This window comes from Aethalodelphis obliquidens, unplaced genomic scaffold (assembly GCF_003676395.1).
Source record: "Aethalodelphis obliquidens isolate GAN/ISIS:26980383/991018 unplaced genomic scaffold, ASM367639v1 scaffold6, whole genome shotgun sequence".
In the NCBI taxonomy this organism is placed as follows: domain Eukaryota; kingdom Metazoa; phylum Chordata; class Mammalia; order Artiodactyla; family Delphinidae; genus Aethalodelphis; species Aethalodelphis obliquidens.
The window spans coordinates 33,222,654-33,238,287 of NW_020837950.1; the positions used below are offsets into that span (position 1 = coordinate 33,222,654).

The window sequence follows — 15,634 nt, forward strand, 5'->3', positions numbered from 1 at the left end:
ATGTTCTTGAAATAGCAACACTAACTTCAAGCATTTCTTTGCTCTCTGTTGCCTTTAGTGTATAAGAAGGAATGGGGAAAATTAATGTCATTTTAGTTGCAACCTGCTAAGTGTACAAAAGAAGGTGTGAGTGCTACAGTGCAGCACTTGCTGCTTTTGGGGATGCAATAAAGATATATATATATATTTTTAATACACGGTTATGTCATTGTGGGTTCACTGTTGTACTTACTAAGGCTTATAGGATATATTATGAAAAGTAATCAGTAAGCAATTATTTTTTGTAAGAAAAACACCTTATTGGTAGGTTGCATTTGAATTGTCTACACTGATTTCAGCATAGGTTATGCTGGTGGGAATAAATCTCAGAACCTAATTTGTTATACTTATTTTGGGGTATATAGATGTTATTGGATTGGTAGGGGGATTGGGTTTCACTTCATTTTTATGATCTGCCTACTACTTTTGTGTGTGTGTGTCTTTTTAAAAAAAACTTCTTGAAATAATTTAGGTGTTGGGATAAAGTTAAATACTTAAAAACTTTTGCACTTTGTTAGTATGTTAGAATTCCTTTCATCTTGACTGGTTTTGAATATATAAATATTAAAGTGTTCCAAAGGAGCTGCTACATTCTTTTTGTTGAATGTTAAGATTTTTTTTGATAAATGAGTGGTAGTTTTCAATAAATGAATTTTAATGAACATATCTGACTTTAAAATGTTTGAAAGGAAATTGACCGGGCTTGTATAATCCAATACCAAGTCTCCTTTTACAGCTTCTTAAAGCATGATTTGGGGGAAATGGAAATCCTTTAAAGTTTACAGGGTGACTTGTCATGTGAACTTATGTTCCAGAGTTCCAGCCAGTTGCTCATAAAGCAATGCCCTGATACAATCTTTTCCTTAAAAGGCCATATGGACACTAGAAAGTGTTAGAATAAAGTTGCATTGTATCCAGTTTTGCAAGATGACACAGGATTCATCCAGTATCTTTTATTATAATTCAACTTGTACAAATACTTAGTGACTATAAATATTTAGCTCCCTTTTTATTATTATTTTTATTATTTCTGAAAGTAGTCAATATTTTTATACATGTTCTTAAACTAATAGGGAGCATATTTAGGTGACACATTATATTTTAATATTTGAGAGTAACACTTAACTAAAAATGTATTTTGTCAAAAGAGAGTTTACATAGTTAACTACCAGGTTACTAACTAAAAGAAGTAAATGCTGATAAATAATATTCATTAACTAAAAAGTGCTAAGTAAAACAAAATTTTCTATTTCCTAAGCATTAGCAGAGATTTTGGAGAAGATAAATTAGTAATCAGATATTCAAACAGTGTCTGCCGTGAGCACGGCACTATACTAAGCATTAACATAAAATGCCATTTTTATTCTTAATGATTCTTTCATGACATTTAAATTTGTTATTTGATTGATAAAAAAGTTAAGATTTAAGTATAAAAAAAGGCTTCTTAGCCATAACATTTAAAAAATTCCTTGTCATTTAAGAAGTGTTAGATGGAATTGCCTAGTTTTAGAGCTCTGAAGAACATTTGAACAATGATAGCAAATAAACTTGTTGTACTGATTTGCATTTCAATGTATGTTTAATTTGTGAATTAAGATAGATTAGATCATAGTAGGTGACACAGTTTCAGATGATTTGCTCTCTTATGTTTCTAATTTAAGTTAAAGAGGAATTAAAGGTAAGTGAAGGTAAGTGCAGATATACAGCATAAGTAATATGCTTAAAATCTAGGAAAAACAAACAATTCAGTAATAAAAATTTGGGAAAATAACAATAGCTACCATTATAGCTCTTCTTAACTAATATTTTAAAAAATGCTCTCTTACAAAATTTATTTTTACCATGCATTTAAAGATTTTATTTAATGATTATGCAAATGTTATTTTTCTGTTTTATTATCCTTTACCGTAATTTAGCCCTCATCTGTTATAACCATTGGGTTTATTATCTCATATCAAGATTGACATTTACTGGTGATAAGTCAAATGTTTACCTTTGAAATTCCATGTCTGTGGAAGCACAGCTGTCTACTTGAGATATTTGGCAACCCAACATATCTTAGTCATGTTTCTTTCCAATTCTACCTCACTTTTTCTGTTGCCTGTTTATTCTGTTGTCCATTTATTCCCTTTTCTAAATAGTCCTTCTGTGATGCTTAAGGGTCTTAACTGTTAACATTGCTTATGATTTCCATGCTTTGGAAATTGCTTTCTCCCCTGTTTTCTACAGTATGAAACTAACAAACAGTGGTTGTCTTCACTTTTGCTTTGCCCTAGGCCTTCAACAAAATAAAACCCATTCATGGATGATACCACTTTTATGGATTTTTAGGATCAGTCACCTGGAATGTCATTCACCTTATGATGGGATTGTAGTTTTGAGGTAGTTAGTATTACAGTTGTTGGTTAAGCACAATTTATGCCCTTAGATTTCCATTGAAACTAAGATATTCTGGTGTGTATCTGAGAAAGGGAGCACATTTTATAGCAATATGAGCGTGAACTTTGTTTTGTGATGAATAAGGAGATGCTGACAGATACCAGGATAGGGTTACTTTCTACCTAATATAGGACACATATTTTTATTCCTACATTTTTCTTCCCATATTATCCCTACTTCCATCCCTTAGACTTTGAGAGCAAAAAGTGACTCAGGTCACCAGAGTGGAGACTGAGGATCCTGAGCCTCTTTTTTGGGGGAGGTTGGTGAAAAACTGTGTGGTACAGGCATACCTCGGAGATATTGTGAGTTTGGTTCCAGACCACCATAATAAAGTGAATATTGCAATAAAGTGAGCCACGTGAATATTTTGGTTTCCCAGTGTATATAAAAGTTATGTTTGCACTGTACTGTAGTCTATTAAGTGCAAAAGCATTGTCTAAAAAAAGCAACGTACATACTTTAATTTAAAAATACTTTTTTGCTAAAAAATTTTAACCATCATCTGAGCCTTCAGTGAGTCATAGTAGTAACATCAAAGATCACTGATCACAGATGACCATAACAAATATAATAATAATGAAAAAGCTTGAAATATTGTGAGAATTACCAAAATGTGCCAGAGAGACAAGAAGTGAGCAAATGTTGTTGGAAAAATGGTGCCAATAGACTTGCTCAGTGCAAGGTTGCCACACACCTTTAGTTTGTAAAAAATGCAGTATCTGCAAAGTGCAATAAAGTGAAGTACAATTAAATGAAGTATGCCTGTGTTTGGAAAAATATGAATCTTTTGATTAGATTCCTTGATCCAATTGGCTCCTTTGAGGCTCCCATTTAATTTTCTCTCTTGAAAACCAGTAGCATACTTTACTTTGATTGCTTTCAGCCATCGCTTATGATTTTTCCCTAGGCGTGTGATTGCAGTATAAAATTTCTTCCTTACCTTTCTGTGCTTTTAAAAATAGGAGTATAGACATTTTGAAGTATTGTAGGGAGTTTCAGTTTGGAATATTGTACCAAAGTCTCCATGTCTCTTTCCTCATATTTCTCCCTTTCAAAAAAGTTAGAATTATATACTGAGGAAATGATAGATATGTTTTTGCAAAAACCACCAGTTTAAGCATTTCATCACAGGGACTGTGTCAGGGCAGGGCAATGATAGTGAGGTAGGAGATTGGCTCTTGGAGAAAGGCTCTAATGTACTAAGAAATTTCATTTTGACTCTTTGATTAAGATGACTAGCATTGTGTCTTAAGAGAAAATAGTCTTAACAAAAATGCTACTTTATGAATTTTAAGTATTTGACACATTTAACTTTACATTTTCAAAATAGATTTTAATTTTGATTAAATAAAAAGTAAGCTTGTGGTAATTCAGTTTTATATTTGAAATGACTTTAAACTTTTATTATAGAACCTTTTAAATATATAAACATAATAATATAAAGAAGCTTTATGGATCATTGGCTTCAGCAGTTATAAACCTGTGGTCAATCTTTTTTCATATACTATTGCCCATTCCCATACCTGCTCCCCGTATCCCAGGCATTATATTACTTTAAAAGTTAAGCATAAGTATTTGAAAATAAATGAAATCATAAGCTATTGCAGTTCCACTATGCTTGTAAAGTTCATTAGTTTCTTTTCTTACTTAAAGATACATTATTATTTCCATTAGTGAAATATATGAATGCTATACTTCATTGATTGTATATCCTAAGAAATTAGTCCTTTGTATTTTGTATATTGCCATTACAGGAATACAAAAAAAAGTTAAATTCTGGTAAATAAGTGTGTTCTATGTGTTTATTTGCAAGTAGTTGTTTTCTTATGTTGGTATTAGCATAATTGCCTTCTTTTGCAATGGATCGCTACTTCAAAAGACAAAGAAAGCTAATTTAATATATTTTTCTAAGTTAAAGTCTTGATATCATTCCAGTGATTTTTCAGTTATAATCCATTTGATAAAATAAATATTATTTTCTATAATAAAAATATATTTCATGTACTTTTATGGTCCTTACGTATCAAAAATGCAAGTATTTTGGTTCTAATTGATGAAAGAACTAATTAACTTTGTTCATGGTGCAGACATACTGAAAGGCTTCAATATAGTTAAAATGTCTTTTTCCACATTTGCTCGCCTTTATGAAAACTGTGATTCATTCAGAGTACTTGACATTTGAATATGCGCCATGATATCTCTTTGATACTTTCTAATTCTCAGCTTTGTTCCCTAATGGATCTTTTAATCTAGTGTCTGGGTAGCATAATGTGATTGGAATAAAATGTCAGTTATTCCACAAATGTATTATTACTTTTCTTTGTAATTGGATCATAACTTTTATTATGTCTTAGATATGTTTTTAATTATTCATTCATTACATATTTGATTCTGGAAGATAATTTCACCTAACCCTATCACATGACTTATTTTGGGTACAGATGTTAAATAACAATATGGCAAATATGTTAAGGCTATATCTACGTAGTTTATTTTTAACAAAAAATTTGAATGTAATATTTATTATAATTGCTCAATACTGGATTCTTTAGCTTATCTATTATAGATAAGGTTGTTTTTGCCTTAATTATATTTCTAGGAAAGATGTTCATGATACAAGAAATCCATTGTGAAGTTATCCTGGCAGTCTTGTTTCTGTGGGTTATCTCTTTTCTTCTTGGATTTTTTATTTTGTAAGATTGTTGCCAAAAAATTACTTCTTTTCATTCTTCTTTTTCATTTACCTATATTAGTTAAAGTCAAACTGCTGTTGGCGATTTTTGTGCTGAATAATTTTTTATACACTCATTGTGGGATTTTACTTCTATGTTACAAATGTATTACTAGTTAAAAAAAAATAAGTGTTTTACTTCTTTCATTAGCAAGATTATTTTTGTGTGATAAGAAATTCCTCCTTTCACACTTCTCTGTTTTCATACAGGTCCTCATGCTGACACCGCCAGTGGATGCCAGAATTTGCAGTGTGGTTTTCGAGCCTGCTGCCGCTCTGGCGAATGACCCTTGACTTCTGACCTTTGTCTACTTCATTTAGCTGAGCAGGCTTCCTTTCATGCACTTTACTTATAGCACATTTCTTGTGTTAATCATCCCTTTTTGAGTGTGACTTGTTTTGGCCCCATTTCTTACAGCCTCGGAAATCTTAATTTACCAGTGAATTGTACAGTGTTGTTTCTCTTGCAAATCCTATTTTTGTTTTAGAAAGGGATTAGGTCTTTTTCATAGGGTGAGAACAATTTTATCAGATTTCTTTTAAACTAAATATTTTGAAAAAAATGTCACTAATGCCATGCCATTTAAAGTATTTTTTAGATTATTTTGAGTTTTGAAGTCAATGGGTTATTGGTTCTCTTCATAGATAAACACTGTACCAAGTCTTGCAGATCTTTTCAGACATACATTTTTGAAGTTTTATTTTCAGAGACTGCACAGTTTGGAAACCAGTCTCCTTTCCATAATGTTTCCTTTATTTGAACAATTCTCAGAGGGCCAATTCAAACATATCCACATATAAGATTCTTTAAGATTATAAAATAAATTGGCTTCTTGGTGTTAGCTCAGGGAGCTGGCACAGCACCAGTGTCTTTGTATTCGCTTTCTTCAAAGACCCCTGGTTCCCACCACTGTCCGTAAATTGTCACATTTGGGGGAGGGGTTTTTAAAAGTTCCACAGTCATTTGAAGAAATGTATAAATAAAATCTACTTTGAGGACTTTACCAAGTAATTTCTTTTGTGTTTTGATTTTGTTGTAAATCTCAATCCAGGGTTACTTTACTGTGAAATGGGACTAAATAGGTCTTTTGAACTCCCATGAAATCATGACTCTGACAAATGAATAGTTTTAGACAGATACCTGATTTTACTGAGCTGAATTGTCTTTTTGAAATTTATTGTGCAGTCGTCAGAATTTGAATTTGTAAGCTTATCTTCATTGCTGTTTGAAATAATAATTGGAATGGAGACCTGTTATTCAGAAAGGCACATATTGAGTCAATTTTATGTCATGCTATGTATAATTTATGTCACAAAGAAGAGAATAGTCAGCAGCATGCCATCTATTTTTATAAATATCTGTAAGGCTGTGGAAGAGGAGGTAATCTTGCAATTATGTTCTTTGTGGTCCCAGGTATTTTTTGTTTGTTTTATTGAGGAAGAGGAAGAGCAGGAAAGATATAAACTATAGATAGACAGATTTCAGTTCAGGCTAAGAGAAAACTGTTTTACACAGAGTTGTCTAAAGATGAAGGAAGAAACATTTGATGAGAAAATAAATAAGAAGTCACTCTGCTTTTAAATTTAACTAACATTTGAACTAAATACTGTGAGGGAAGATCACCTCTAAGGAAGGACATCTAATGACTCTGAAATTTCACTTTTCTCTAAGAGTTTCCTCATTTTGATTCCATTGCTATTAACATTTGTGAAATATAAGATGGAACCCCTCAAGTTTCTTGTATGGAGGATAGGGCAGCTCTGGAAGCAGACCATCTTACCCTTTAAGTTTGTGTCTCTTAGCTTAAGTCCTCATGGCCTCTTGTGGCACTACTGCGCCTAGCTGCCTCCTTTAAAAGTCTGGCCTAAGCACAAAGGAAAAAACGTTCTGGATTCCCTTAGAGAACTTGAGAGGAAATCTGAGTTTAGTGAACCGTTACAGGGTCAGAAGTTTTATTTTGTAAGTTGACTGTTTTGTCATTACTGTACTTTTATTTCCTTAAATGATTAATAAAGTTCATTTGAAAAATTGACATCAGGGACTATTTCAAGAAAACAAACTAAAATAAGTCTTCTGGAGTGACTCCCATCCAACTGCATGGTAAAATTAGTTATCTATAACCAGGTCCCAAGTCATCAAGGGAGTACTCAAGTTTATACCCATGTAATCAGAAAACAGTGTAATATTTGGGGAGTAAAATTTTTGATAATACTTAATGGAAAAAATCATGATTAAATGATATTTTGGGACTTGGCTTAAATGTTATTCTTCATAAATTAATTAATTTGAGCAGCTAATTTCCCAGGGGTTCCAGGTAATGGAGGTGCCCCCCTTTTGCCTTGTCCTGTGCCACTTGATGTTAGAAAACCATTAAATAGGACTTGGCAGTCTTGAACCAAACTGACTTCAACATGTGAGCACATTGCATGTGGAAACTCACTGTTTTTCTACCACCCCCCCCACCACCACCCATTTCATGGGGAGATGGCATAATCTGCATTTAATTTTTAAATATTACTGCTGTTCCATTATTAAGGATAGTTAATGCTTTAAAATTTCTTCTAAATTTATTTTTCATTGAAATATAGTTGATGTACAATATTATGTTAGTTTTAAGTGTACTGCGTAATGACCTGACAGTTGCATACATTATGAAATGATCACTGTGGTAAGTCTGGTAACCATCTCAACTTATATAAAGTTATTACTGTATTATTGACCATATTCCTTATGCTGTATATTACATCCCCATGACTTATATAACAGGACCTCTTAATCTCCTTCACCTATTTCCCCTACCCTCCTCCCTTCTTGCAACCACTGGTTTGTTTTCTGTATCTGAGACTGTTTTTGTTTTGTTTTTTAGATTCCACATATAAGTAAAATCATGTCATATTTGTCTTTCTCTGTCTGACTTATTTCACTTAGTATCCTCTAGATCCATCCATGTTGTCTCAAGTGGCAAGATTCTTTTTTAATGGCTGAGTAATATATATACGTGTGTGTGTGTGTGTGTGTGTGTGTGTGTGTGTGTGTGTATATATATATATATATGTATGTATCGTCTTTATCCATTTATCTTTCCATGGACTCTCAGGTTGCTTCCACCTTGTGGCTATTATAAATAATGCAAAAAATTATAAAATATTATTAAATTATGTATAATTATATTATACAATCAATATAATAACAATTATATAATTAATAGATTATAAATATAAACAAGTATGCTAATTTTATAATTATAAAATTAATAGTAATTATATTTATATTAAAATTTTATTTATAATAATATAAATAATGCAGCAGTGAATACTGGAGTGCATATAACTTTTTGAATTAGTGTTTTTGTTTTCTTTGGATAAATACTCAGAAGTGAAATTGCTGACATTTCTTTTTTTAATTTTTTGAGAATTCTCCATACTGTTCTCCATAGGGGCTGCACCAATTTGCAGTCCCACCAGTAGTGCATGAGGGTTCACTTTTCTCCACATCTTTACCAACACTTGTTATTTGTTGTCTTTTTGTTGGCAGCCATTCTGACAGGTGTGAGGTGGTATCTCATTGTGGTTTTGATTTGCATTTCCCTGGTACTTAATGATGTTGAGCATATTTTTATGTGTCTGTTGGCCATCGGTATGTCTTCTTTGGAAAAATGTCTATTCAGGTCTGCTGCCCATTTTTTAACCTGGTTATTTGTTTTTTTTGATGTCAAGTTGTATGAGTTCTTTGTATATTTTGGATATTAACCCTTTGTCAGATATATCATTTGCAAGTATCTTCTCCCATTCAGTAGGCTGCCTTTTTGTTTTGTTGAGAGTTCTTTTTGTTTTTTTGCATGCAAAAGCTCTTTAGTTTGATGTAGCCCCATTTGCTTATTTTTGCTTTTATTGCCCTTGCCCTGAGGAGACATATCCAAGCTATTGGTAAGACCAGTGTCAAAGAGCATACTGCCTGTGTTTTCTTCTGGGAGTTTTATGGTTTCGGGTCCTTACATTTAAGTCTTTAATCCATTTTAAGTTTATTTTTGTATTTGTTGTGAGAAAGTAGTCCAGTTTGATTCTTTTTTAATGTAGCTTTCCAGTTTTCCCAATACTGTTTATTGAAGAGGATGTCTTTTTCCCATTTATATTCTTGCGTCCTTTGTCATAGATTAATTGATCATATAAGTGTGGATTTACTTCTGGATTCTATTCTGTTCCATTGATCTCTGTGTGTTTTTTATGCCAGCACCATACTGTTTTGATTACTGTAGCTTTGTAGTATGGTTTGAAGTCAGGAAGCCTGATACATCCAGCTTTGTTGTTCTTTCTCATGATTGTTTTGGCTGTTCAAGGTCTTTTGTGTTTCCATTCAAATTTAGGATTATTTGTTTAATTTTGTGACAAATGCTATTGGTATTTTGACAGAGAGAGATAGCATTGAATGTAGTACGGTCATTTTAACAATATTAATTCCTCCAATTCATGAGTGTGGTATATCTTTCTATTTGTGTTTTCTTTAATTTCTTTCATCAGTGTCTTACAGTTTTCCAAGCTATAACCTTAAATGGATGTTGAATTTTGTCAAAAACTTTTTCTGCATCTCTTGAGGTGATCATATGATTTTTATTATTGAGTTTCTTAAGGTTATCACGTTCATTGATTTGCAGATATTGAATCATCCTTGCATCCCTAGGATGAATTCCACTTGATCATGGTGTATGATTCTTTTAACATATTGTTGTATTTGGTTTGCTAATACTTTCTTGAGGATTTTTGCATCTATGTTCATAAGTGACATTGGCTTGTCATTTTCTTTTGCATGTGTTGTCTTTGGTTTGGGTATCAGGGTGATGCTGTCCTTGTAGAATGAGTTTGGAAACATTTTTCTCCTCTGCAGTGTTTTGGAATAGTTTGAGAAGGATGGATGTTAACTCCTCTTTAAATTTTTGGTGGAATTCACCAGTGAAGCCATCTGGTCCTGGACTTCTGTTTGCTGGGAGTTTTTTTGATTACTGATTCAATTTCATTACTGGTAATTGGTCTGTTCATATTTTCTGTTTCTTCCTAATTTAGTCATGGGAGATTGTACATTTCTAGGAATTTATTCTATTTCTTCTAGGTTGTCAATTTTATTGGCATATAATTGTTCTCAGTATAATCTTTTACAATTCTTTGTGTTCCTGTGGTGTTAGCTATAATTTCTCTTCTTTCATTTTTTATTTTATTTGGACTCTCTTTTTATGTTGATGAGTCTGGCTAAAGGTTTATCAATTTTGTTTATCTTTCAAAGAACCAACTCAGTTTCATTGATCTTTTCTTTTTTTAGTCTCTCATTATTTTCCTCTGATCTTTATTATTTCTTCCTTTCTGCTAACTTTGGGTTTTGTTTGTTCTTTTTCTAGTTCCTTTGGATATAAGATTAAATTTTTATTTGAGATTTTTCTTGTTTCCTGAGGTGTGGGCTTGTCTTGCTATAAACTTGCCTCTTAGAACTGCTTTTGCTGAGTTCCATAGACACTGGATCATTGTATTTCCATTTTCATTTGTCTCCAGGTATTTTTTTAATTTCTTTTTTGACTTCTTCAGTGATCCATTGGATGTTTAGTAGCATATTGTTTAGCCTCCATGTGCTTGTGTGTGGGTTGTTTTGGTTTTTTTTTTTTTTTAGGTAGTTGATTTTTAGTCTTACAGCATTGTAGTTGGAAAAGATTCTTGCTATGATTTCAGTCTTCTTAAATTTACTGAAACTTGTTTTGTGGCCTAGCACGTGATCTATCCTGGAGAATGTTCCATGTGCACTTGAAAAGAAGGTGTGTCGTGCTGCATTCGGATAGTATGTTCTCTATATATTTAAAATCCATCTAGTGTAATATATCATTTAAGGCCAGTGTTTCCTTATTGCTTTTCTGTCTGGATAATCTGTTCATTGATGTGAGTGGGGTGTTAAAGGTTCCTTCTATTACTGTGTTACTGTCAGTTTCTCCCTTTATGTTTGTTAATATTTGCTTCACCTTGTTAGGTGCTCCTTTGTTGGGTGCATATATATTTATAGCTGTTATGTCTTCTTGTTGGATTGACCCCTTTTATCATTGGGTAATATCCTTCTTTGTTTCTTGTTATAGTCTTTGTTTTAAAGTCTGTTTTGTCTGATATAAGTGTTGCTACCCTGTCTTTTCATTTCCATTCACATGGAGTACCTTTTTATGTCCACTCACTTTCAGTCTGTGTGTGTATTTAGGTCTGAAATAAGTCTCTTACAGGCAGCATATATATGGTTACTTTTGTGTTTATTTTAAAAAATCTGTTCAGCCACTCTAAGTCTTTTGACTGGAGTATTTGGTTTATTTACATTTAAAGTAATTGTTGATAGGTAATGTACTTTTTGCCATTTTGTGAATTGTTTTCTGGTTGTTTTGGTAGTTTTGTTCCTTTTTTTCTTTTGTCTTCTTCCCTTGTGACTTCATGACTATCTTTAGGGTTATGTTTGAATTCCTTTCTCTTATTGTGTGTATTGATTATAGGTTTTTGGTTTTAGGTTACCATGAGGTAGGTAGGAAGATACATAGATAGGTATATGTGATTGTTTAATGTTGATCTTTTTTAGTTTGAATTCATTCTCACAACCCTGCATTTTTACCTCCCTCTCCACATTTAATGTTTTGATATCATATTTTACATCTTTTTGTTTTGTGTGTTTTTTGACTACTTATTGTGGATATAGATAATTTTACTACTTTTGTTTTTTAATTTTACTACTAGCTTTATAAGTGGTTGATATACTACCTTACGGTTTGTTTGCTTTTATTGATGAGGCTTTTGCTTTTTAAATTTTCATATTTCTAGCTGTGGCCTTTTTTCTTCCCACTTAGGGAAGTCCTTTTTTTTTTTTTTTTTTTTTGCTGTATGCGGGCCTCTCACTGTTGTGGCCTCTCCCATTGCGGAGCACAGGCTCCGGACGTGCAGGCTCAGTGGCCATGGCTCACGGGCCCAGCCGCTCCGCGGCATGTGGGATCCTCCCAGACCAGGGCACGAACCCATGTCCCCTGCATTGGCAGGTGGAATCCCAACCACTGCGCCACCAGGGAAGCCCAGGGAAGTCCTTTTAACATTTTTTTTTTTTTAACATCTTTATTGGAGTATAATTGCTTTACAATGGTGTGTTAGTTTCTGCTTTATAACAAAGTGAATCACTTATACATATGTTCCCATATCTCGTCCCTCTTGTGTCTCCCTCCCTCCCAACCTCCCTATCCCACCCCTCCAGGTGGTCACAAAGCACCGAGCTGATCTCCCTGTGCTATGCGGCTGCTTCCCACTAGCTATCTACCTTACGTTAGGTAGTATATATATATATCCATGCCTCTCTCTCGCTTTGTCTCACCTTACCCTTCCCCCTCCCCATATCCTCAAGTCCATTCTCTAGTAGGTCTAGTAGGACACAGTATTTATTCCTGTCTTACCCCTAGGTTCTTCATGACAGTTTTTTTTTTCTTAAATTCCATATATATGTGTTAGCATATGGTATTTGTCTCTCTCCTTCTGACTTACTTCACTCTGTATGACAGACTCTGGGTCTATCCACCTCATTACAAATAGCTCAATTTCGTTTCTTTTTATGGCTGAGTAATATTCCATTGTATATATGTGCCACATCTTCTTTATCCATTCATTTGATGATGGACACTTAGGTTGTTTCCATCTCCTGGCTATTGTAAATAGAGCTGCAATGAACATTTTGGTACATGACTCTTTTTGAATTACGGTTTTCTCAGGGTATATGCCCAGTAGTGGGATTACTGGGTCATACGGTAGTTCTATTTTCAGTTTTTTAAGGAACCTCCATACTGTTCTCCACAGTGGCTGTATCAATTTACATTCCCACCAACAGTGCAAGAGGGTTCCCTTTTCTACGCACCCTCTCCAGCATTTATTGTTTCTAAATTTTTTGATGATGGCCATTCTGACTGGTGTGAGATGATATCATTGTAGTTTGATTTGCATTTCTCTAATGATTAGTGATGTTGAGCATTCTTTCATATGTTTGTTCTCAGTCTGTATATCTTCTTTGGAGAAATGTCTATTTAGGTCTTCTGCCCATTTTTGGATTGGGTTGTTTGTTTTTTTGTTATTAAGCTGCATGAGCTGCTTATAAATTTTGGAGATTAATCCTTTGTCAGTTGCTTCATTTGCAAATATTTTCTCCCATTCTGAGGGTTGTCTTTTTGTCTTGTTTAGGGTTTCCTTTGCTGTGCAAAAGCTTTGAAGTTTCATTAGGTCCCATTTGTTTATTTTTGTTTTTATTTCCATTTTTCTAGGAGGTGGGTCAAAAAGGATCTTGCTGTGATTTATGTCATAGAGTATCCTGCCTGTGTTTTCCTCTAAGCGTTTGATAGTTTCTGGCCTTACATTTAGGTCTTTAATCCATTTTGAGCTTATTTTTGTGTATGGTGCTAGGGAGTGGTCTAATCTCTTCCTTTTACATGTACCTGTCCAGTTTTCCCAGCACCATTTACTGAAGAGGCTGTCCTTTCTCCACTGTACATTCCTGCCTCCTTTATCAAAGATAAGGTGACCATATGTGCGTGGGTTTATCTCTGGGCTTTCTATCCTGTTCCATTGATCTTTCTGTTTTTGTGCCAGTACCATACTGTCTTGATTACTGTAGCTTTGTAGTATAGTCTGAAGTCAGGGAGCCTGATTCCTCCAGCTCCTTTTTTTGTTCTCAAGATTGCTTTGGCTATTCAGGGTCTTTTGTGTTTCCATACAAATTGTGAAATTTTTTGTTCTAGTTCTGTGAAAAATGCCAGTGGTAGTTTGATAGGGATTGCATTGAATCTGTAGATTGCTTTGGGTAGTAGAGTCATTTTCACAACGTTGATTCTTCCAATCCAAGAACATGGTATATCTCTCCATCTATTTTATCATCTTTAATTTCTTTCATCAGTGTCTTATAATTTTCTGCATATAGGTCTTTTTTCTCCTTAGGTAGGTTTATTCCTAGATATTTATTCTTTTTGTTGCAGTGGTAAATGGGAGTGTTTTCTTGATTTCACTTTCAGATTTTTCATTATTAGTGTATAGGAATGCCAGAGATTTCTGTGCATTAATTTTGTATCCTGCTACTTTACCAAATTCATTGATTAGCTCTAGTAGTTTTCTGGTAGCATCTTTAGGATTCTCTACGTATAGTATCATGTCATCTGCAGACAGTGACAGCTTTACTTCTTTTCCGATTTGGATTCCTTTTATTTCCTTTTCTTCTCTGATTGCTGTGGCTAAAACTTCCAGAACTATGTTGAATAAGAGTGGTGAGAGTGGGCAACCTTGTCTTGTTCCTGATCTTAGTGGAAATGGTTTCAGTTTTTCACCATTGAGGACGATGTTGGCTGTGGGTTTGTCATATATGGCCTTTATTATTTTGAGGAAAGTTCCCTCTATGCCTACTTTCTGCAGGGTTTTTATCATAAATGGGTGTTGACTTTTGTCGAAAGCTTCCTTTGCATCTATTGAGATGATCATATGGTTTTTCTCCTTCAATTTGTTAATATGGTGTTTCACGTTGATTGATTTGCGTATATTGAAGAATCCTTGCATTCCGGGATTAAACCCCACTTGATCATGGTGTGGATTGTGCTGTTGGATTCTGTTTGCTAGTATTGTGTTGAGGATTTTTGCATCTATATTCATCGGTGATATTGGCCTGTAGTTTTCTTTCTTTGTGACATCCTTGTCTGGTTTTGGTATCAGGGTGATGGTGGCCTCGTAGAATGAGTTTGGGAGTGTTCCTCCCTCTGCTATATTTTGGAAGAGTTTGAGAAGGATAGGTGTTTGCTTGTCTCTAAATGTTTGATAGAACTCGCCTGTGAAGCCATCTGGTCCTGGACTTTTGTTTGTTGGAAGATTTTTAATCACAGTTTCAATTTCAGTGCTTGTGATTCGTCTGTTCATATTTTCTATTTCTTCCTGATTCAGTGTTGGCAGGTTGTGCATTTCTAAGAATTTGTCCATTTTTTCCAGGTTGTCCATTTTATTGGCATAGAGTTGCTTGTAGTAATCTCTCATGATCTTTTGTATTTCTGCAGTGTCAGTTGTTACTTCTCCTTTTTCATTTCTAATTCTATTGGTTTGAGTCTTCTCCCTTTTTTTCTTAATGAGTCTGGCTAATGGTTTACCAATTTTGTTTATCTTCTCAAAGAACCAGCTTTTAGTTTTATAGATCTTTGCTATCATTTCCTTCATTTCTTTTTCATTTATTTCTGATCTGATTTTTATGATTTCTTTCCTTCTGCTAACTTTGGGGTTTTTTTGTTCTTCTTTCTCTAATTGCTTTAGGTGCAAGGTTAGGTTGTTTATTCGAGATGTTTCCTGTGTCTTAAGGTAGGATTTTATTGCTATAAACTTCCCTCTTAGAACTGCTTTTGCTGCATCCCATAGATT

At 33.7% G+C, this 15,634-nt stretch overlaps 1 protein-coding gene across 3 annotated transcripts in view; it reads left to right on the plus strand.

Annotated features, from left to right (window-relative positions):
- The window catches only part of FBXL5 (F-box and leucine rich repeat protein 5), a 61,487-nt gene extending 55,263 nt beyond the window's left edge, over positions 1-6,224 (plus strand). For all 3 annotated transcript variants that reach the window (XM_027103302.1, XM_027103301.1, XM_027103303.1), the window contains one exon: positions 5,423-6,224. In XM_027103302.1, the coding sequence (XP_026959103.1) occupies positions 5,423-5,499 (77 nt within the window). In that variant the 3' untranslated portion in view covers positions 5,500-6,224. The remainder of the gene's footprint in view (positions 1-5,422) is intronic.
- Positions 6,225-15,634: the final 9,410 nt, after the last annotated feature.